The 24,300-nt window shown below is 38.2% G+C and overlaps 2 protein-coding genes and 3 pseudogenes across 2 annotated transcripts in view; 3 read left to right on the top strand and 2 right to left on the bottom strand.

The window, feature by feature from the left end:
- LOC137731379 (toll/interleukin-1 receptor-like protein) overlaps positions 1 to 3,996 on the top strand; it is a 76,585-nt gene extending 72,589 nt beyond the window's left edge. The window contains exon 4 of the transcript XR_015956599.1: positions 3,936 to 3,996. The gene's annotated coding sequence lies outside the window, so the exon portion shown is untranslated. The remainder of the gene's footprint in view (positions 1 to 3,935) is intronic.
- LOC137731388 (uncharacterized) lies at positions 1,520 to 3,996 on the top strand. The gene is made up of 5 exons (XM_068470501.2): positions 1,520 to 1,684; positions 1,927 to 2,028; positions 2,253 to 2,330; positions 3,103 to 3,309; positions 3,405 to 3,996. Exons 1-5 carry the CDS (start codon positions 1,571 to 1,573, stop codon positions 3,846 to 3,848), a joined length of 945 nt encoding a protein of 314 aa, XP_068326602.1. The 5' UTR covers positions 1,520 to 1,570; the 3' UTR covers positions 3,849 to 3,996.
- Positions 3,997 to 11,810: 7,814 nt separating this feature from the next.
- LOC148690860 (pentatricopeptide repeat-containing protein At1g31430 pseudogene) lies at positions 11,811 to 12,407 on the bottom strand (annotated as a pseudogene).
- A 16-nt stretch (positions 12,408 to 12,423) lies between these two features.
- LOC148690859 (pentatricopeptide repeat-containing protein At1g31430 pseudogene) lies at positions 12,424 to 13,140 on the bottom strand (annotated as a pseudogene).
- A 726-nt stretch (positions 13,141 to 13,866) lies between these two features.
- Positions 13,867 to 24,300, top strand: part of LOC137744360 (disease resistance protein RUN1 pseudogene) — a 47,206-nt pseudogene continuing 36,772 nt past the window's right edge.

The raw sequence follows: 24,300 nt of genomic DNA, 5'->3' as shown, positions 1-24,300 counted from the left end.
TTTTTTTGGTTTGGGATCGGGATTTTTTCGGTTTGGTTTGGGATTTTTGAGATTTTTTTCCAGCCCTAGGCAGGACCAGTAATTTTGTGGGCAATTTCAGGATTGAACACAATCTGACTTCGATGATCAATCTGGTCGAAGATAATGAAATTCTTCGGACAGATGCTAGAGGTTTGAAATTCAACACCATGGAAAGGTTTGAAGTTTACGTCTTCAATTCCAAATCAATAGTAAATGCCCTCACTCTTCCACAGGAAAAACTAAATGGAAACAAAATCCCAAAGTTAATCAAACATTATCCAACACTTCGCACAATAAAGACACAAAGAAAACCCAATTAGTCTAACGAATCAAAATTTAAAAAAAAAAAATGAAGACTATTTCATTAGTCTAACAAAGCAAAAGCTCATTAGTCATTACTAAACTGGAATCTGATCAAATCACAACACAAAAATCAAATTAAAATGATTTATTAATTTGAGCTGTTTCCTAGCAACATAAACAGAAGCTCATTACACAGAAACACTCATAAAACAAACAATCAGTAGAATTACAAATTACTTGAACCATTAATCCCAATTCAAAACCCTAGATTATGAATCCAAACCAAACTAGATCATTCATTATATCGTATCATCCAATGAAATCAACAGGAACTACCTCAAAAGCAAACAAATCAACCTTCAAGCCCCTTAAAAACCAAAACCCAGAAAAAGTTACAGCAGAAAAATGTAAAGATCAAAACTTTGAGAGCAAAACCTAGGTTTTAAGGAGATGGCAGATTAGAACCAGATTATCGATTGCAGAGGATCAGATAATATTGTGAAAAAAAAAAAATAGATTGGAATTGGATGCAGAGATCGAACCTGGAGATGCAGAGCTTTGAGTTCCACTCCGTGGGGAAGAGAAAAGAGAGCCTACGGGAGAGGACGAGGAGGAAGGTTGCGAGATACCTGGGAGATGCAAGCGGCAGAGAACAGGGAAAGAAGATGATAGGGTTTTGTTCTGCGATTTGTATGATGTAAATATTGAAAAAGATAAGGGGCATTTTTGTCTTAAAATGTTAAAATTTTGTGTTCCACGGGCGTGGAACGAGTCGTTCCAGGGGGAGGAGGTGGAACGAAAAATCAGCCACATTTTGTCCCGTGGGACAATGCGTTCCACGGTTTTTGGGCCCACCAAACGTGGGACGGAACGCTTCGTCCCACTGCGTTCCGTCCCGTCCCACGTACCAAACGGTACCTGGTTGAACGCGGTTTCATCTTAAAGCTGTTTTCCTCCCATCTTTTCTGACACTTCAATCGTAGCCGTCCAATGATCAGATCGTGTGGCCACGAACATCGTGGTTTTCCACTGGAAAAGTCCTTGGTTTTCTTCAAAACCTGGGGCAGATGCTTCCCGGAAAGAGCCAAAGATTGGGAGCGGAGTTTTCCAAAAAACAAAAAAAAAAAAAAAAAAAAAGCAAAAGATTGGGAGCGGAACGCTTCCTGGAAAGAACCGAAAGGTGTCCCTTTAGTGCTATATAACAAACGAATGGTGCTTTGGAATTGTTGAACGGAACAAGCTGAAGATGCATGATTTGATTCGAGAAATGGACGAGACAATCAATTCTGAAAAATCTCCTACTCAACCTGGAAGATTGGAGGATTCTGAAGCCGTAATAAACGTGTTGACAAATGAATCTGTAAGTAGTTACTCAATAAAGTTTAATATTAATGCAGGCTAAATCATATCCTAGTGCAACTGCTTACATTTTATAATATTATGTAGAAATATATTTATAAGTACAATAAACCTTCACGTGGAAATAGAAGCAATTAAATCGATTTCCAACTGATTATATGACAATTGTTTGTAAGTAAATCATTTTTCAGACTCAAATTACCCTTTTATTACTCATCATATGTCCTTTTGTTCACTTAACAGGGAACTGAAGAAATTGAAGCACTTTCTCTAGATTTGCCAAGCTCTAAAAAAAAGGCTAGTTTCAGTACAAAAGCATTTGTCAATATGGAAAAACTGAGATTGGTAAGGCTCAACTATGTAGAGCTCACTGGAAGCCTCAAACAGTTTCCGAAAGAGTTGAGATGGTTGTGCAGGCTTGGATTCCCTTTCAAGTACATGCCAGAGCACCTTCTTAATCAGCCTAAACTTGTTGCCTAGCGAGTTATAATTAATTCCCACACTGATTTTATTTTGTAAGCCATATTCTTCTTGGATTTTGAATAATATCTTCTTTTGGGTTTGTGCAGCCGCCCAAAAATACCGGGCTCTTATTATCAGAATTGGTTCTTTCAGAGAGTTCCATCGGTCTTAAAATACTCACTTCGGTAAATATTTTGTTTTCTGCCGTAACTCGTAAGCTTAGGTGGAATTAGAAGCAATTAAATCGATTTCCAACTGTTTGTAAGTAAATCATTTTTCAGACGCAAATTACCCTCTTATTACTCATCATACGTCCTTTTGGAAGGTACAATCACCCCAACTAATCCCTAGTTATAATTAATTCTATCTTTCAGATTTTATTTTTAGCTTTATTCTTTTTAGACCATCTCCAATGGTTGGGCTAAAAATCAAATTTTTTAGCCCGAAAAATTTAGTTTTTAGCCCAAAAATAGCTTTTCTACCCCAACCATTCTACCCTAAAATTTTAGTATGTGATTATTAAAGAATGAATTTAGGTTTTTTTTTTGTTAAATTAATTTTTTTTTCAAAAATAAATATGTAGACTATCGTAAATTAATTTTATGAACATTTTAATCTAAAAAAATTTAAATTTCGAAAAATATTGGGTAGAGTCCATCCTGATTTCTGGGCTAAATTTCGGGGGGAATTTGACATTGGTTTAGTATTTAACATTTAGCTCAAAATTTCCCTTTGGGTTGGAGTGCGTTTGGGGGGGGGGAATTTTAGGAGGTAATTTGGCTTTTAGCCCACCATTGAAGTTGGTCTTAAGACAGGTTCTTCTTTGATTTGAAATAATATATGGTTCTGGGTTTGTGCGGCTGTTATGGAAGTTGAAAATCCTTATTTTTAGCTTTATTATTTTTAAGACAGATTATTCTTGGATTTGAAATAATATATGGTTTTGGGTTTGTGCAGCTGTTACGGAAGATGAAAATCCTTGATTGCAGTGGTTCTCGTAATTTACAAAACTTACCAGATTTTTCAACGTTCCCAAATCTCGAAGAATTGAAATTGCCTGGGCAATTTAAAAGACTTAGTTTGGTAGATTTTGATGACTGCGGACAGCTTAGGTATCTTCCATGGGAAAATGTGAATGTGGACGCAATTTCATCAGTTAACATGGTATTCAATTAATCCCACCCAAATTTGTGGGACAAAAATGCAGTTTAGCCTTTACTTTAAGTTTTAATTGAACTCATTACTAATTTATTATGCAGGCAAATTCAGCAGTTATGCAGGCAAATCCAGCAGAGTGGATCTTTCTAGTAAGTAGTCTTTGCATGGAGATTTTATCAGCTGCTTGTGATCAGGCTTCTTCCCCACGTAGGCCTCGGTATTCGCTGTTCGGTATGCTCTTTGCCATTGCAGCTCTTCTCACTTGCATATGGGAGCTGATTTACAAAGGTAGGAAAAAAAATGTGGGATTGAGGAAGAGGGGATGTTATATGCTTTTTGGTTCTGCCATTGAAACTTATGGTTTAGTCGGAGGCATCGCTCAGTGTGTTTGCTCAATAATTCAATACGTTTATTACATTCGGCGTGCTGATACTCCTATCAAACTGTCCCTTTTGCCTGCCATCTTTCTTATATGTTTGATTACAGCGAGATTAAGTAGGAAACAAATGCTGGCCACAGATCAGACCCATGAGCATATAGCTTAGACAAAGACTGATTGTGTTGTAAACATTTAAATTGTGATCGTTTGTTTTGTGTTGTAAACATTTAAATTGTGATCGTTTGTTTTGTACCCTAATCAAGTTTCAGAAGCTGATAAAAGCTAATAAAGGATTTTACGTGCTACGTAGTAAAGTATATATGTGTGAAAAATTTATCTTATATGTGCAAATTTCTCTATCTTTTCACTAGATATTTGTGTTACATTTATACAGGTATTAGACTAATAGTCTCAGTACTCACTGCAAATTAAACAGTACACATTTAAGTGACAAAGATGGAGTATGTTTCATAGAGTTCTTCAAATGTTGCACAAAGTTGGAAATCTGTTGAGACTCGATTCATAGAACTGCCCGAGGGCTTATGGGGGGAGATTGCATTATTGAGAATACTTAAGGCACACTGTACAAGCATAACACAAATACCCTCTTTCATAACAAGATTGACAAATCTCAGACAACTAATTCTCTCGGGATGAAACAATCTACGATAATTTTGATGAACTTTTTATATTCGGTACTCTCAAACACGACTTGTTGACTTGAAATTTGACAAACAAATAATGAGAAAAAATAGAGCAATAATGAGAAAAATAGAGCGGAGAAATCCTATTTCTCAAGAATAGAAGTTAACTCTAATTTTTTACGTTTTGGGATAATTTTTATGGGTTTATATAGAACCCATTGTGTGTGTTTGGTGAACAGATGCGACTTTGCATCTATGTAACCCACAAATGGTGAATGTGGATGCATATTTCCGTCTTTTCCTTTGACGAAAATGCACCTGCAAAATAATAACAGTTAAGATCAAGGCCAAGAGCCTCACGCGCCCACGATGAATTGAGGGGTGGGGGAGCTTTGGCCGAAAAATCTCCGATGTCAAAGTTAGAATTTGAGAGAGAAAGTGTTTAGGATTTTTTTTGGAGGGGGGGTGGGGCATGAAGTAGCATTTTAGTGGGAAAATGAGACTATTTATAGGGAACGGATGGCCCTATTTGGAGAATAGGGAGAGGCCATATATGGTGGGAATATGAGTATAATTGCAAAATATTATGTGAAATAATATCTTCTAATTAATATATCAATTAATCCAAATTGAATAGGAAAATTGAGAGTTACCTTTTGAGTGAGGATTTGATAAGGAGTGATGATAGAGATTTGAATAAATACCACTTTTATCACCTTTGACTCTTCCTTGATTTGAGTCGTCATTGTCCGTTGCATGCGTGTGGGAATCCCGGTGTGGCTCGAGGGTAATTTTATCCTTTTCATCAAAAAGTCTACGTGTCACCACCATAATTTTCTTGATTATTTTTGGCTCCATAAATGCCCCCACACCTATTGGGCTGCTCACAGGAAAGGGCAGCATGTGTAGAGATCTTCCCTTGCTTTAGGAAACATAATATTGTTTCCTATTTTGATGTAGGTTCCCACATTAATTGGAAATTAGATCCTTCTAGGAAATGGAAATAAATTACTTTCAAAGTTTATTTAAGTCTACCTTAAGTAGATGATTAAATCAACTTCAGAGAGCAATTTATTCTACCCTAGAAAAGAAAGAAAGCTAGAAGATATTTGTTTCCCCTCCCCTAGCAATCTTTTATACTTGCATGTGCAAATGACCATCTTCCGTTGCTTTCTTAGTATTCACGCCTAAAAATCAAGGTTTCCTCATCTTTGTAATTTTTTGAGTCTCAAGGCTTGAAATTTGGCTCAACGAGGGTCAAGGATGTGTGAAAATGTGGCTAGAAAGCCACGACGTGGCTGCTGCCATGGATGGCTTGGTGCGGCAAAGGCTGGCTGGGCCAGGTGCTGCTCGACTTAGGTTGAGCTGATGGGGCGCTAAGCTAGACCTGGCACAGGCCATGCTGGTGCAGTGGATTGGACCAAGGAGGCGTGGGCATCCTTATTTGCTGGACCCGAGCCCGTATACAGAGAGAGTAAGAGAGGCAAGGGGGCGTTAGTCCCCCTCTAATTGGATTGGGTTGAGAGAAAAGGGACCAGGCCGTTAGGCCTGGAGTGGCTGTTAGGCTCTTGCGGTCTTAGGCCATGGGGCCTGATATGCTGATTTCCCTTTTTTTTTCTTTTTTTTTAGCCGTTTAACGATTCTTCCTTTCGTATTTATTGAATTTTTTCGAACATATCTTCTTCAAGCCACAAGTGTAACAACTCGTCCTAATTTGATCGAAATGAATACGGTATTTTTGTGAAATTTCACCTTGGACTAGATCTTTTCCTTTAAAATTTGTTTTTGGGTCTTAATTGGTGAGCCCAAGGGCCCATCCCCTGTTTTGTCCCCCGGTTCCCTTCCCCTTTTCTTTCTTCTTTTGATTTTTGTAACTTTCACTCCCTCTCTTTTCCCTCATCTCTGACCTCTCTCTCTCCCCGTGCACTCCCTCTATGATCTCTCCCTCTATGATCTCTCCCTTTCTTCTCGATTTTGTCACTCACACAAGCAACAACAACCCCAAACTAACACCATTGGATGTAGGAACCTCGGGAAAACTCAAGCAAACCTTCGTGGAACCCCAACAGTGACGGTATCACTGTTCATCATCTTCTTCAACGTGTTTCGTATTTTTCCGACATTGGTAAGCTTCTAGAAACTTTGGGTTGTGTTTTAGGGTTAGATCGGAGGTTGTTTTAAGTGGTGTATACGTGTGAATCGCAGAAAATAGCTCGGAGTAGCTTTTCCAAATTTTCCGGCGAGCACCGCCCTTTTCGAAGAAAGTTCCGGCCAAACCACTGTGAGTGGCTGGCGTAAAAGGTATCAATCTCTTCGTCTTGTTGAGTACTACAACTTTACTTTTTGAATCACCCAATTTCTTTGAGTATTGAAGAAGTTATATCCATTTGAATCTTACCCAATTTTCGACGACCTCTGAGGGGTTCGAGGCATTTTCCGGCCAAACCACGGTGAGTTAGCCATCGTGTGAGATACCATTCTCTTCTTCTCATCGAGAAATACAACTTTCATTTTTGTTTCACTTGATTTCATCAAGTAACGAAGAAGTTATGAGCATTTGAAAGTAGCCCAGAAATCGGCCAAAGTGTGGCTTGAAAACCACGCTAAACCGAGGCCTTTGGGCCAGGTTACCCAGCCAATTAACCCCAAAACCCAGCAGCCTAACCAAGGCCTTTGGGCCGAGAAACCTAAGGCCTTTGGCCTGCTAAACTCTTAACCCAAGACCAAAAAAGGCTTTGGCTCGTGAGCTTTAAACCCAACCCAAAACCCTTAGAACCTAAGCCCTTTGGATTGAGGCCTTTGGGCTATTCACCTACGGCCTTCGGCCCAATTAACCCAAAACCCTAAACCAAATACCCTTTAAACCCTAAAACCATTTGACCCAAAACCTCTTTAAGCCCTAACCCATTAACCTAACCTTTAACCCGAGCTCAAGTCTTTATTAAACTCTAAACCCTAACCGGTCCAAACCCTTTATAGGGAATATTCCATTAGAGAATATTTCGTCAGGGAATATTCTAAGAATATTTTATTGACTTTTACGAAATTTACCTAGGACCCTTCTTAGGGTAATTCGACGTCCTAAACCTGTTTCCAACGTCCATTTTTCCAAATTCAATTGTTTTAATAGAGTTTTATTAATTTGACCATTTATGTGCTTAGGGGCAATTATTGGTGACGATTCCTTGTTCGCTAGTTTGCGTGGCTCTTCGTTGGCTAAGTATTTATAGGTGGACCCCTTCTAAAAATGCATGTTATAATAGTAGAAATGCAACCATGAAAAGTATGATTTAATGATTACGTCTTATGAAACGTTTTATGAGAAATTGATTATCATGCTATACTGAGCTTATTTTGGAATACCATATTTTCTATTGAACCCATGTTCTTTGTAGGATATCTAATGGATGACGATATACTATTTAGAACATGTTTTTATAACACTTCTTTATAGTATAGATGATGGATGACTTTATACTATGAAGATGATTTTGAGATATATATACCTATGTTTTAGAAATATTATGTTCAACGTTTTATGCGTGCTTAGTGGTCATTATATGCCTGTTTGGTAATTGATACAGATATGCCTGTTTGGCAATTGATACGGATATGCCTGTTTGGAAAATGATAGATATGCCTATTTGGCAAGTGATAGATATGCCTGTTTGGCAAATGAAGAGTATTGATATTGATACCACTAGTTAGCACACTATATACGAGATATGTTTTATGAGATGTTTAATGGCATGCTAGGATTTTAGGAAAAACCTATTACATATTATGCTATTATTTTCATAAAACTCTGGGGGTTAGTATGTTGATAACTGTTTTATTATATATTTCTATCAACTTGGTCCACTCATATTTGTTTTGCGCCCCTTTCAGGACTTAGAATCGAGGCATACAATCCCGACGTCAAGACACTTCCACATTGGCATCTTCGAGTCCTCTTGGTGTAGGACCCATCCCCTTATTCATTCAATTTTATATTATTTCTTTTTAGTATTCTAGTTAGTTGTATGCTCTAAACACGTTCCTCATTTGCATATTAAGTATATTTAAATTTCTCTTATCTTATTCATATTTTAGTCCTTATGTTTTCAATAAATGACTTTCGTCACCCTCGAGTGTCGACCAGCACATGCTTATCCTGGTGTTCGGCGAATAGCGTGTCATATCCCAGTCCGGGCGGGACCACTTCCCTGGCCCAACTCCACCATAGCACAATATTGTCTGCTTTGAACTTCACGGTTTTGTTTCTGGAAACTCACACGAGAACTTCCCAGTGGGTCACCCATCATAGGAGTGCTCTCGCACGCTACTCGCTTAACTTCGGAGTTCCAATGGAACCCGAAGCCAGTGAGCTCTCAAAAGGCCTCGTGCTAGGTAGGGATGAGAATATACATATAAGGATCACTCTCCTAGGCGATGTGGGATGTCACAATCCACCCTACTTAGGGGCCCGACGTCCTCGTCGGCACACCACGACCAGGGTTAGGCTATGATACCAAATTATCACATCCTGGCACGGGCGGGACCACTTCCCAGGCCCAACTCCACCATAGCACAATATTGTTTGCTTTGGGCCCCCAGCACACCTTCACGGTTTTGTTTCTGAGAACTCACATGAGAACTTCCCAGTGGGTCACCCATCATGGGAGTGCTTTCGCACGCTACTCGCTTAACTTCGGAGTTCCGATGGAACCCGAAGCCAGTGAGCTCCCAAAAGGCCTCGTGCTAGGCAGGGATAGAAATATACATATAAGGATCACTCCCCTGGGTAATGTGGAATGTCACATAACGGGATCGGGAAGTGTCAACAAGGGTGATGATGGTGTGTCGCCGTTGTAATGTCAAGGCGGATCTTTGATTAAGGTGGGCTACTTCAAGGGTGCTCACTTCAAAATTAGCTCTGATGACTCGTTCAGAGATTTTCTTGAGGCATATAGACACCATTCCGTCAGGGGTGCATGTGAAGCGTGTTAAAGAAGGTAGTAGTCGTGAGCTATGCTGTTGGGCTCGAAGAGCTATCAAGTTTCACCTCTACTACTTCGTATTAGGATTTACTTTTCTCATGCCACATTTTTTCCAAGAAGTGTTTTGCTCCATGAAGTGTGCCCCCGCTCAATGTTCTCCAAATATGGTCCGTGTGATGATGGGATTCCTCAATCTAAGCCAATTTTTTGACTTGAATTTGACTGTCAACAAATTTAGGTACTTCTTTGACATAGGCCACATTTAAGGAGTTGGGCAGCTGCGATTCTGCCATAGGCTTTTCGATTATTCGAGCAAGGGAGAGCATGACTAGGCCAATGAGATTTTGGAGATAAGTGGATAGTGGGAGTCTTGATTCTTCCCATGAGCTGCGTGTTCCGACGATTTTCATCACCAGTAAATAGACTGCTTAGTCTCTATGCTGCTTTGTACTTTTACTGAGCTGCTATTTGATTTATTGATTGTCCTCCTTTGCTTATGTAGATTCAAAATTCGGCTCAACTCCCAAAACTTCTCCAAATATGAAAAAGGTGCATGTTGCTCTAGGTATCCCTTCTAAGTACCGTGAATGACATTGGCTGCTTAGTCCTCTTCGCCGGGATGAAGGTAGGCTGCCCCCGAAAGAGGAGATAAAACGGATCAAGGTGAAGACATTGGCTCATTTGATCGCTGTCGTGGAGCCTGTTGTGAATGAAGGTGGAAAGAATAAATCATCCTTGCTTGCTTATGAGATGCCGGCTGAGACAAAACCGAAAATTTTCTTCGCTACTCGTGAGGGTTCTCCTGCTGCCGATAGGCTCGTGATTGATTTAACTTATTCTAAGGGGAAGAAGATGGGGTTGCTAGATCTAAGCCAGTGACGCCTACTATGCCAAAGGTAGCTAGTACGAATGCTAATAGGATTGCTCAGCGTAGAGGTTCCATCGTGCCCCTAGTGCAGAAAAACTCACTTTGGTAAATTTTGAATTCTATCGTAAACTTAGGTGTCTTCCAGGGGAATTCTGTAAGCTGAAATCTGTTGAGACTCTTCGTCTATTTTATTGTGCATTAAGAGAGCTGCCAAAGGGCTTAGGGGAGATGGTATCATGTAGACAACTTTGTGTATCTAGGACAGCGATAAAACAATTCCCCAATAACATTAGGCGTCTTATTTCTTTACAAAAGTTGAGAGTTGGTGCCAATAGTTGTCGTAGCCTACCTAGCCTCAATGGCATTTCAAATCTCGTATATTTGAGGTTAAGTATGTGCGAGAATCTTCTTGCAATCCCCGATTTACCAACAAATTTGGAAGTCTTGAAAGCAGATTTATGCCCTGCATTGGAAACAAAGCCAGACTTTTTGCAAATGTCAAACATGAGAGAACTGACTCTTAAGTGATTCGCCCAAAGTCCCAGAGGTTCCAGGTTTGGGCTTGGGAAATCATTAAACTTCATGACAAAGCTTTGTACGCAGAAGTGCACCAATCTCACAGCTGAGTTTAGGAACAACATCCTACATGTCTTTCCCTATCTCTGTCTCCTCCTACTATTGTCTTTCTCTATCAATCACACACATAAACATAACCGCACATGTGCGAGTATTTGACACTATATTACATTGTATGTATATTATAGGGATGGACTTCTTGCGGAGTTGGTGGTATTTTTCTAAATGGGATTTATGATATTCCAGAGTGGTTTGACTTTGTCGTTGACGACAATAAAGTCAGTTTTGATGTTCCTCAATGTGATGGTCGTAATTTTAAAGGGTTGACACTCTGCTGGGTTTGCTTGCAATTCCAATTTGGAAGTGTTTCCTTTACTGTTGTAAATTGTACCAAGCATACTACTTTGAGGGTCTCTAGTCCTTGGGTAGCAAGACAGGATTATTTTTGGCAGGGATAATTATCAAACGATAAGCTCAAGCTCAATTTGCAAGGCGGGGACAAGATTGTTATTCTTTTAGGGGTTCCTATTCTAGTATAGTGAAGAAAACTGGAGTAAATCTAGTATGAGACAAACCTTTGAAGGAAAACAAGCGTCTTGGTGGGGGTGATTTTCGGATTGGTTGTATGATGAGTCTAAGTCCAGGTGAACCCTAAACGGAAAAGGCAAAAGGTTTGAAGAGAGAGCATTGCCAGATCGGTTGAATAATTGCTATTCCAGCATTATACTCTCCCGCATACCATGTCAGTTGTCTTTCTTGTTTTCCTAGCTCCATTATTCGGACATTTGATTTGATCGCATCCAACAGATGATTTGTTCCTCATTTTACTGATAATTCATTTGCGATATCGACTAGTTGTTCAGCTGTTAATTGTTCTTTGAATCGGAGTTTTCATGCTCATACCAACCAAAATTCACTACTGGTAGGGTGAGAATAAGAAGTGTGGATAACCCTTAAGATAAAGCAGTCAACATCCATGCTTTACAAATATTCATATTCTCTTGTGGAACCAAATTATTAGCATCATACTTCTGACTTTTTTGGTCCTAAATCAATTTTTTTTAATTGAAATGTGCAATTACTGACCATGGATGTAAACATATAGAAATCGGGACTATAATCTCACTTGGAACCTTTTCTATCAACTCCTCTGCTTCGTCTAACAATCTAGCACGGCCAAGAAGGTCGATCAGGCAACCATAGTGTTCTAACCTCGCTCAATCTCATATATCTCTTTTGGAGTTAAAGAACTCACAACCCTCATCTACCAACCCTCTGCGAATGCAGTCAGTTAAGACAACAATGAAGGTGAAATCATCAGGCTTCATGCCAATCTATACCATTTTCGAGAACAACCCGATTCCTTTGCATGTCTTGCCATTCTTTGCAAGCCCATGAATGATTGAAGTCCAAAGATTTGTCTATGCTCCAACATTTTGCATACATTTCTATAACCGCTGTACCAACAACAACTGCATCAATTTTTAATTCTGATCTATTCGATATACCCGTGAATCCATTCCCTTTGCTCTAATGCTCCTAACGGAGCGCAGCCTGTGAGGAGAGCAACTGCTGTAAACTCATCCCCTTTATCTCTTAGCTTGCGTCTCTTTGAATAGAGCCACCGCCTCATTAAAACGGTTGTATTGTAAACCCATTAAAAATGCTCCGGCCTTCAATCAAATAACCACGTTTTACATACATATTCAACAACCACATTTCCAGTTTTAGTAGTGAATCCAAGTTCACTTCTAACATATTCATGAATTTCTTTACCAAGCTCTAAAGTTTTCGATGCTGTGCAAGCTAAAATGGTGGTTACAACCGTAGCTTCATCAGGCTTCTCGTTGCTCTCACATGACATCCTCTGAAACATATCCAAAGCCTTCTCAAACCTCCTGCACCTAACATACCTCGAAATCGGAATGTTCCAACAAAGCCTGTTTCTCTCAGGTATTTCATCAAACACCTGCTTGAAACTCTCAACCATGCCCAATTACGCATACATGTCAAGGAGCGAGTTACACACATACACATCAAACCCAATTCCAGTTTTTACCACAAACACATGAACCTTTTCACCTTCTCGAACCTCTCCCAAGCATCCAATGGCTTTAAAACAAATGGGTGGGTAAAATTATAGGGGCACAATCCCTCCTCCCTCAGCCGCCGGAAGAGCTCAACGACGCTTCTGAAACTACTCCTTTTGGTAAACGCCTTGATCATTACATCGTAAACAAACAAGCACGGATCTTTGATGAAACGGAAGACTTTCTCGGCGTAATCAAAGTTTCCGAGATTTGGGTCGGTGCAGAAAATCATGAGCTTGTTGACGACGGTGCTGTCTTGGTTGCAGGAGGTTGAGAAGGAGATTGGATTTTTTTTATTGGTTTACAAGGAAGTTCATTGGAACCTATGTTCATGCGCACATCCTCTCCACTAGGAGGTTGAGAAGCTGATTTCGTGAACTTCTCAAGGTAAAAATCATATGCATTCATTCAGAAAATCATGTTTATGTGACCGAGTTTTTTTTTTTTTTTTTCCTTCTGTTTTTCCTGGATATATCGATATTTTTATATTGGGAGTTCGGTCTAGTAGAAGCGGTTTGTTTAAAAAGCACAACAATAACAAACTAGCTTCTAGAGAAACTAAATTTGTAGACAAAATTTATAAACTAAATGATATATCACTAATAAGAATGAGCATGTTTATCAACATTTATTAATAATTAAATCATCAAATTTCATATTATTTAGTTCAAATTTATCAAAACTAATATTCTTACTAGCTAGTTGTACCATTATTTCTACCATCTCTCTACAATATAGGATCCACATGCATTGTCGGATTCTATCTCTATTAGAAAAATAATACAAATGATAGTACAATTAAAAGATAAATATAATGTTACTTAAAATTTGATCTTCTAACATTATTATTATTATTTTTTAATCTTAATTGAAGTGCATCTATCCAGACACCTTAACTCCGAGAACTTTCGGTCCGCTGTGCCAACGCGTAGATATTCGCTAGAACAGTGTGAACGCTACTAGCCGCTTTTACCAACTCTTTCACCCATCTCATCAAGAATTAGTTCTGCAACCGCAATAAGTAAAAAGCACTTGCGAACCCTTCCTATCATCGACTCAGGTCCCATCAGTTGGTGTCCTTTTACTTTGTTGAACGCGGTTTCATCTTAAAGCTGTTTTCTCCCAATGTTTTCCAAAACTTCAATCTTTAGCCATCCAGTGATCAGATTGTGTCCACGAACATCGTGGTTTTCCACTGGAAACAGCCTTGGTTTTCTTCAAAACTTGGGGCGGATGCTTCCTGGAAAGAGCCAAAGATTAGGAGGAACGCTTCCAATGTCCCTTCAGTGTTATATATACTCTTGTTGCAACACAACAAAACCACTGCCATTTTTTTCCGCTCGATTGGAACCACTCTAGTGCCGTAAACAGTAATACCACACCATGACATCCCATGAACCCTCCCCCTCAAAACTCTGGAATTACGACATGTTCTTGAGTTTCTGAGGCGAAGATACACTCAAAACTCTGGAATTACGACATGTTCTTCACCTTCACGCGGCATTACAAGACGGGCTTCGATGCCTTTATTGATGAGGACAATCTGAAAAGAGGGGAAGAAATAAAACTCGAACTGTTGCGGGCAATCGAAGAGTCCAATATCTCGGTCATTGTCTTCTTAAAGTGTTACGCGGAATCAAGATGGTGTCTTGACGAGCTGGTGAGGATCATGGAATGTAGAGAAAAGCTAGGGCAACAGGTTTTGCCAATATTCTTTCATGTCGATCCTTCACATGTAGGAAGCAGGAAGGTTGTTTAGCCCAAGCATTTCAGAAGCACGAAGATGGCATCCTTGAAGAAAAAGATGACAAAGAACGTGAAGCTAAGAAAGAAAGGGTAAAACAATGGAGAGAGGCTCTTACTCAAGCTGCAAATTTGTCTGGCCACCATCTTAATAACGGGTAACCATTTTCATTGGACTTGGACGTCTTTCAATACTAGACTAGTTTAATAGTAATGCTGCTATCTATTTTCGGCTTTTCCACATTCTGAAACATGTTAATGAATGGTTGTTAGGCAAGTAGCACACAGGAAAAATAGCTTCATTGAAACATCAAGATTTGCAACATAAAATATGAGTAATGCTAAGGAGATAGGAGACTACCTATTTAAAATATATTTTACAAAAATTTAATTATATTTAAACGCCTAAAATTTGAAGTTTTTTTTTATCAAACCTCTATGCTTTTTAAGATTTTGAGTAAGTCGCTTAGGTACATTGAGCTACATCAATATTTTTTTTATGAGAAAATTAGGTTCATATCCTTCTTTTTGTTACTCCATTGATTAAAATCTTATTCATTTTGAATTTTTTATCAAGATCCTTAGGTATTAATAACATCATTAATTATTTGAATAATAAAATATTTTTATTTTTAAATATATTCCTTTTAGTGTTAAAAATGTTACAATTAGTATATTTATATTTATGGCTAAATTTTTTATGATATATTTTTATTTTTAGTTTGTACCTATTTTTAATTTGCAAATACTTTTTAATTTGTACCAATTTTCTTTTCATTTTTAATTTGTACCCATATATTAGTTTCTTTTTGTGCCCATATTTTTTAAAGTTTTATTTGTGTTCGTACCCATGTCTATACCGTCACGTGACATGGTATATTTAATCAATGATAGAAAAATTACATATGGTATATTTTTGGCAGGGACAACTAGAGATGAAACCAAATAACGAGAGAGCATTATCAGTTGCTATTCTTGCATTATACCCTCCCCCAGGCCACGTCAGCGTCTTTCTCGTTTTCCCAGCTCGATTATTCGGACATTTGATTTGATCACTTTCAGCAGATGATTGTTCCTCATTTTACAGATAATTCATTTGCGATATGGACTAGTTGTTCAGTTGTTAATTGTTCTATGCTTTACAAATATTCATATTCTCTTGTCGAACTAAATTATTAACATTATACTTCTACTTTTTCGGTCCTAAATCAAAATTTTAGATTGAATGTGCAGTTAATGACGATGGATAGAAATCAGGACTATAATCTAATTGTTTCCTCGTGGAATCCTTTCTATCAACTCCTCTGCTTCGTCTAACAGTACTCCAGCATGGCCAAGAAGGTCGATCAGAAAACCAGTGTTTCTGACTTTGGCTGAATCTCTCATTTATCTCTCTCGTGGAGTTGAAGAACTCACGACCTAATCTACCAATCCTCTGTGAATCCAGCAGTTAAGACGGCAATGAAGGTGAGATCATCAGGCTTCATCCCAGTCTGTACCATCTTCGAGAACAACTCCATTGCTTTGCTTGTCCTGCCATTCCTTGCATTGCAAGCCCACAAATGATTGAAGTCCATGACGCTGCTTCTTTTTCCCCAATCCATCAAAAATCTCCAAAGATTTGTCTATATGCTCCCCCGTTTCGCATACATTTCCATACGCCCGGTACCAAAAACTGCAACAAATTTTATACTGTTTTCATCTATGTACCAAAATAATATTTAATTATTTAATGTTTAAGTGTTTTGAACGAACTTTGTAAGATTTTTTAAGTGTGAATTTGAAGTAAAATAATAGCAAATGTATGAGATTGAAATATTTTAAAAATGTTATATAAAATTACAATTGCATCCAAACTTAAAGGTACAAAATGTAATATACTATTTTTTTTTTCATTGGAAATCCAATGATCCTGATCAACAGACCACAAATTGAGCCTTTCGGCTTTGCTGATGAAGTCGGCCATTGCCAGCGGGCTCAGGCCCAGGTGTGAATTGGTAGGGTAGCCTAACTGGGTTCGTAGATTCCAACAATCAATCACCCCCTAGTTTCTTCTACGCTTGAGCTGCAATTCTTGACCCAAGACAATTTAACCCGATTGCCCGGCCAATTTTAGTACCACTGGACTTGCTTTAATGCTCCCAACTGAGCACAGCCCGTCAGAGCAAGCCTAGCGTGGGCTATAGCTTGGGGGACAGTGGACAGAACAAGGGCCCAAGGGCCGATGGATCAGCTCCAGCATGGGCTAACCCGAGTGCAGGTGGAGGCCCGAACTCCGGGCCCGTGGGGAATTGCCAGCCCGAGAGCCTGAGGCCATGTGACGTCAGTCTGGCATCAGGCAATATTAAATTTTTTTTGTGTCAGGCGCGTGCACCCCACTCGCGCGTGGGGGTGCGTCGCTGACACAAAATCAGAAAAAAAAAAAAATTGTCAGTTACCGTTGGGAAGCCATGTGGCTTCCCACGGTCCGTTAGATCTCAACAGTTACTTAATTTGGACCGTTCGATCTCAACGGTAAAAAAAAATAAAAAAGTCTTATTTAATATCCACCGTTCGATCTGAGATCAACGGTGGATATTAAAATGCTTTATAAATAAATAAATAAAAGAAAAAATAGTTTTAAAATTAAGAAAAGTTACTGTTGTGACACATGGCACAATCTGGAGTGTTGGAATTCAAATTTTTTTATATCCAACGGCAGAGATTAATTAATTGAATAAAAATTTAAAAAAAATTGTAAAAAATTAAAAAAAATTCAAAAAAAAAAATCTGAAAAATCTGAAAAAAAATTGTAAAAAAAATTGTTTTTACTTTTCTATAAATACATTCTCATTATCATCTACCTTACACAACAATTTCATATTTTCTCAACTACTTTCAATCACATTCCTTTCTTTGTCTCAAAGTTTGAATTCATTTTTTTTCAACAAAATGACCACTGGTGCAAGTACGAATTGGTCGCTTATTGAAGATGTTGCGTTGTGTACTAGCTGGGTTGAAGTTGTTCATAGTTCGCTTACGGGTAATGAGATGAAGTTGCGAGAAATGTGGAGTCTTATTCATACCAATTTTCTTGAGAAAATTGGTGGGAAAAGAACCAAAGAATCGATGTCCAGTCGTTGGAAATTATTTAGCCAATCGTTTAGTACGTGGAGAGACGCCTTGGCACAAGCTAGTAGTAATATTCGAAGTGGGGAAAATTACTCGGATCAGGTAACAATATATTATTTATTTGATACCCATAATTTTCATTATAATTGTTTGTTTGTATTATTTATTTGTTACCTACATAATTTATTATTTATTGTTTGTATTATTTATTTGTTACTTATTTTCATTATAATTATTTATTTGTTACTTAATTTCATTGTGTAGGATTGTTGGAATATTGGAATGTTGGATTGTTACTTATTTTCATTGTGTAGGATTGTTACTTATTTTCATTCAACCGGTGGGAATGTTGGAATATTGTCAAAGATTGTCCTAAATTTAGAGTTGTGTCAGTCGGTCCAGAAGTGCACATGAACAGCACCCCTCTACACTCTACACCCGATCATGTCTCGCATGTTGATGAAGATGATGCAGAAGAAGTGCCCGAAACGCCCTTCCCTGAACAAGTGTCGGGTTCGACCCGTTATCCAATTAGGCCTCAAGGTAAGAAGGCTTCAAAGAGAAAAGGGAGTGCTTCCAAGAACGATTATGCAAAGTTCATGGAAGAACTTACTCGCCAAGGTGAATTGACTTTGGCGAAGGAACTGGCGAAATATGAGGGTGATAAGGCTAGAGATGACGCAAAAGATGCAGCTATTGAGAGAGAATTTCAGGCTAATGAGAGAGAAAGAGAACTACTTAGGCAAGAAAGGGAACATGTTAGAGAAGAAAGACGGGCTCAATAAGATCGTGAGATTATGAACACGCCTTTAGAAGGGAAGTTTCCAAATTCCAAATTTTTTTGGAAGTCAGAGAAAGCGGACGTGGTGCGAAGGAGGCGTGCAAGAGAAGCGATAGCAAGCCAAGGTGGTCCTAGCACCACAAGAGAAGATCATCCTAGCACCCCAAATTGGTTAAGTGATGATAAATAGAGTACTTTTTGTAATCGGAGCCCATAATTTTCCAATCACTTTGGGTTGTAATTTATTATTTATTGTTTGTATTATTTATGTTGTTTCCAATTTATTGAATATTTATTCAAATTAATTTGGTAAGTTATTTATACTAAGAGAATATTTATTGAAATGACAAAAACACACAAAATAAAATTACATAAGCATACGGAATAATTAAAAACTCACTTAAAAAATTACATAAACATACCAAATAATAAAACACACCAAATAAAATAACATAAACATACCAAATTAAAAAAAAACACACAAAATGAACTTAATTATCTTCAGCTTTTTCAATGCCCACTGATGCTCTATCAAGTCAAGTTGTCGGGCATTGTGCATGTCTGGCATTTGAAATGCAGTATATCGTTGAATGAGCCTTTCATTGTAACGTTCATCCCTTTGTAATGGCTCATGTTGCACGGGCTTATCGGTGGCGTCATGAGCACAATATATACGTGTTCTTGAATTGTTCATCGTGTCTGGCTCATATTCATCAACGGCTTCATAATCGTACTCATCTTCCACAATCATGTTGTGAAGAATGATGCACGTCATCATGATGGATCGAAGCGACTCTACATCAAACAATCTAGTAGCACCCCTGACGATCGCCCAGTGAGCTTGGAAGATACAGAAACAACGCTCCACATCCTTCCTGCACCCCTCTTGACAGCTTGCAAAGTGTTTTTCCTTTGCACTTTGCGGACGTGGCACTATTTTGACAAATGTTGACCATCGCAGGTAAATGCCATCAGCTAGGTAGTATGGCCCGTCGTACATACGTCCGTTGACCTCATACGTCACTTTTGGTGCCTTTCCTTGCAGGACATCGTTGAACACTGAGGATTGGGCAAGGACGTTGATGTCATTTTGAGCTCCCGGGACCCCGAAAAAGGCGTGGCAAATCCATGTATCAAAAGATGCCACCGCCTCCAAAATGACACTTTTTGCTCCTTTTCTGTCCCCGTAAGCGCCTTGCCATGCACTTGGATAGTTTTTCCACGTCCAGTGCATACAATCAATGCTTCCAATCATCCCAGGAAAGCCACGCATCTCCGCCTTCTTCAACAGCCGTTCCAAGTCCATGTTTGTAGGTTTGCGGAGGTACTCAGCGGTGTAGATATATTCGATTGCTCCGCAAAACCTCATCAGGGACTCAAGAATGGTTGATTTCCCCATCATCGTTATCTCATCCACTTGGTCTGCAGATGCTCCATATGCAAGCATCCGCAAGGCAGCAGTAATTTTTGCTCAGGCAGTAAACCCATAGCACCAAAAGCATCTTTCTTTTGCACGAAGTAAGAATCATGGTTGCAAACAGCAATCATGATTTTGTTGAACAAATGTCGTTCCATTCTAAAACGACGTCTAAAGTACGTATCTGGGAATGCACTATTAGGAACAAAATAATCATCCAAGAGTTCCATACCTCGTCGTTGCCTGCTTCTATCAAGGTTTCTAGAACGGCTGGGCCTGCAGATCTGAGCCATGCCTTAGACGACTCAACGGGAATGTGAGGCTCTGCCCATTCTTACTTCATCATCTCTCCTTTTACGCTCTTCATCCTCTTCCCTCTCATTTCTTGCCCCCTGGTGATTGAACATTGCTTCTGATTCGTTAAACAATTCTTCCTCTTCCTGATTGAATTCCCACATCATCCTTAAGGAAGAAGAAGACATTGTAAGAAAGAAATAGAAACTATGAATAATGATACATATTTTTGTGAATAAGGAAGCAGAAACTATGAATAATGATAGAGATTTTGCGAAAATTGGTGTGAGATTTGAGAATGATGGATGGTGGATTATATAGAGGATTCAGAAAGGATTAAGTTGTACATAATGCCACGTGGCATGCCGTCATTCGTTACAAATCTGATGGAAATCTATCCTTAAAGATTGTGAATAGATTATGACACATGGCATTTCGTCATTCGTTAAAAATCTGATGGAAATCTATCCTCAAAGATTGTGAACAGATTATGACACGTGGCACGACGTGATTGGTTAATAATCTTATCAGAAATCCATCATCAATAATTGTATTTTCAGATAATGACACGTGGCATAACGAGTACGATTAAAAAATTTATTGGAAATCCATCCCCAATAATTGTCTTTTCGGATTTTATGACAAGTGGCGTAACGACAACGATTAAAAATCTTATCCGAAATTACAAATAAAATTATTTTGTATTATTTAATAATACTTCGGATAATGACACGTGGCGCAACGAGAACGATTAAAAATCTTATCCGATATTACAATTAAAATTATTTTGTATTATTTTATAAAAAAAAAAATACTAATATTTTATTGCCTATTGCCAAGGCTATTGAAGTGTAACGGTAGAGATGCAAATTCTATTGCCAGGGCTATTTACTGTTCATTAAGGGTAGTTACTGTTCATTAGGTGGATTGAATAGTGCATTGCCTGGGGGGAGGGCTCCAACGCTGGAGTTGCTCTCAGGAGAGCGACCGCTGTAAATTTATCCCATTTAACTCTTCTAGGTGGCATCTCTTGGAATAGAGCCACCGCCTTGTCAAAATGGGTGTATTGCACTTGTACGTACCCATTAATCATAGCCGTCCAGAGAACAGCATCCTTAGTTGCACTCCCATGTCCCATCAAACACCTCTCTAGCCTCATCAACCCTACACAATTTCCATTGCCATACACCATACTAGTACAACAGAACACGTTTTTCACCGCCCTTCCATACAAAATTATCCGGCCTTCAATCAAACAACCACAATTTACATACATATTTGACAACGCATTTCCAATTTTAGTAGTGAATTCAAGCTGGCTTCTAACATAGTCATGAATTTCTTCCCAAGCAACAAAATTTTCAACTCTCTGCAAGCCGAAAGGGTGCTTGCAACATTAGCTTCGTCAGGTTTCTCCATGCTTTCACATCGTATCCGCCAAAACATATACAAAGCATCCTCAAACCTCCTGCACCTACCATACCCCGAAATCGTAACGTTCCCAACAAAGTGATGCGATATTTATACGCACACAAATTAAACCCTCTTTTTGTCAATTGTAGTAAGTATGCAAGTAGGGATCGTTCTGGACCGGGGATTAGGAGGGATTGCAAATCTCTTGGAAACTGACACAAAAACGTAAAAACAATATAAAACGCTATCCTAGACTCAAAGAATGCAAAACTAAAGTTTAAAACACTAAGACAAACCAAAAACTCAAAATGCTTTAAAACATAAACTAAACAGATTCTAAGCACTAAAGAATAAGAAAGTAAAGGGGGATTGAGTTTTGAACGAAATTAAACTAAATAAACAAATTGTAATTAAAGCAGAATGTAAATATGAATATGATGAAAATATGGATGAATGCTAGCTAAGGGGTTCATCTCCACATATGTTACACTTGCATAATAAAATGATTTCCAATTGGTCTTTCGATAAATTATTAAACTCAACACCCCGGGTTAATTAGGTCCGCTTAAATTAACCGTCAAGTTCTCCTTAAGTTAATGAATTGGATGGGTTAGCGCAACGCAATTCACAACATTCTCCAAAAGTCCTTTACGTGAACAGCACAATAAAGATACAATCAAAGATCATTAAGCATCATGAAAACTATAAGTGTTGACGAGGCCTTCGTTACTATGGAATACGCATGAAACTAGTGCCAAGAATTCATTTAACGCGATTGTTTATAAGCAACCTCCACTACTTGTGAATATAAGTTCATAACTATTAGGTGAAACTCACTTATATTCTAGCGTCATATTCATGCATGAAAATTAAGCGTGCACTCTCAATAAACATACATAAATAAGTTATCAATCAAACGGTTAAACAAATTGAAATCACAACTTATAAAACGCAATTAGAAGTAATCAAATCAAAATGCAAGCATAAACATATATTTCGAATCCCCCCCTAGCTAAAGGGGGGTTTAGTTCCTCATGATTACAAAACAAAGAGAATCAAAATTAAACATTATAATCGAGGAAAAGAAACACCTAAACATTCCAACAACTCAAACTTGAATTGTATGAACGTTTAGGCACTCTTCTCCTCCTCTTGGTTGTAGCATAAGGTCTAAGGGATGTTGTTGATGTGTTGAATGGATTGGGGAATTATGGAAATGGATGAGGAGTGGTGTGTTTGGATTATAAGGGAAGGGAGACTCACGGCAATGAGGGAATGGAAGTGTTTGTGGTGTGTTGTGTATGAAATGAGATGTGAATTGAATGAATGAATGCAAGGGTATTTATAGGAGTAGTGGAGGGAACATATGGCTATGTCATTTGTAGGTGAAGTAGGTGGATGTTGTAGGTGAAGTAGGTGGATGTTGTAGGTGAATTAGGTGGATGTTGTAGGTGAAGGATGTTGTAGGTGAATTAGGTGGATGTTGTAGGTGAAGTAGGTGGATGTTGTAGGTGATTATGAGTGATAAGTGATAAGTGTATGATATGTTAAGTGATAAGTGAATGATTATGATAAGTGATAAATGAATGTATGATATGATAAGTGGTGAATGATAAGTGATAAGTGGTGATGATATGTGATAAGTAATGAGTGGTGATGATAAGTATGGAGCATGTGAATTAACTAATGAAGGAAATGCATGTGCAATGACAATGTGTTAGAATGGATGTGTGTTATGCATGGCATGATTGGGATTAGGAAATGTTTTAAATGTCCTAAAACTAAAGAGAACAAGGTTCCAACACTTTGGTCTTCAATTAGGTCTTTAATTTCGTCCAACACTTTGGCTCCAAGCATAAGCTATCCATCCTTAGCCCAAAAGTGCTCCAAAAGTCTCCAAAATGCATCTTTTTGCTCCTTTAGCCCTTTGGACCTATAAACACACGAAAATAGCTTAAAGTACTAAAATAACTAAAGAAACATAACGTAAATGCACGAGAACAAGCCATTTAAGTCGCATGAATATGCTCCTATCACAAAGCCTATTTCTTTCAGGCATTTCATCCAACGCTTGCCTGAAACTCTCAACCATGCCTAATTCCGGATACATGTCAATGAGCGATTTACACGTACACGCTTCAAACGCAATTCCAGTTTTTACCACAAACCCATGAACCTTTTCACCTTCACGAACATCTCCCAAACATCCAATGGCTTTCAAAACAAATGGGTAGATGAAATTATAACGTGAAAGATTGACCATTGTGTTGGATGATCATTTCATTTTCGTAGGTGCGTTTGATAACCATTTCGTTTTTAGTTTTTAGTTTGTGTTTACATTTTTTTTAAAACTGAAAATTAAAATCGTGTTTGATAACTACTTTCAATTTTCAATTTAAAAAAAAAATTTGAAAAATGAAAACTGCTCGAATTTTTAAAATTTTGGCATTGAGTTTTTTATTTTCAGTTTTCATGTTTTTGAAAAACTAAACGTAGTTACTAAATTAGATTTCAATTTTCAGAAAAAATGAAAACTAAAAACCGAAGACAAAAAAACTAAAACAAAATGATTATCAAAAGGTCCTTTAGCTTTTGCAATTTACAGGCATAGGGTCCTGAATACTAAAAACAACTTTTCTCCTGTTCGATATTGGACCTTAAGTTGGGTTGAAAGAATGGGAATTGTTTTAGATGCTTCAGAA

The sequence above is a fragment of the Pyrus communis genome, chromosome 15, assembly GCF_041283825.1.
Source record: "Pyrus communis isolate YQ-2024b chromosome 15, ASM4128382v1, whole genome shotgun sequence".
In the NCBI taxonomy this organism is placed as follows: Eukaryota; Viridiplantae; Streptophyta; class Magnoliopsida; order Rosales; family Rosaceae; genus Pyrus; species Pyrus communis.
This window is presented reverse-complemented; position numbering and strand designations above follow the sequence as displayed.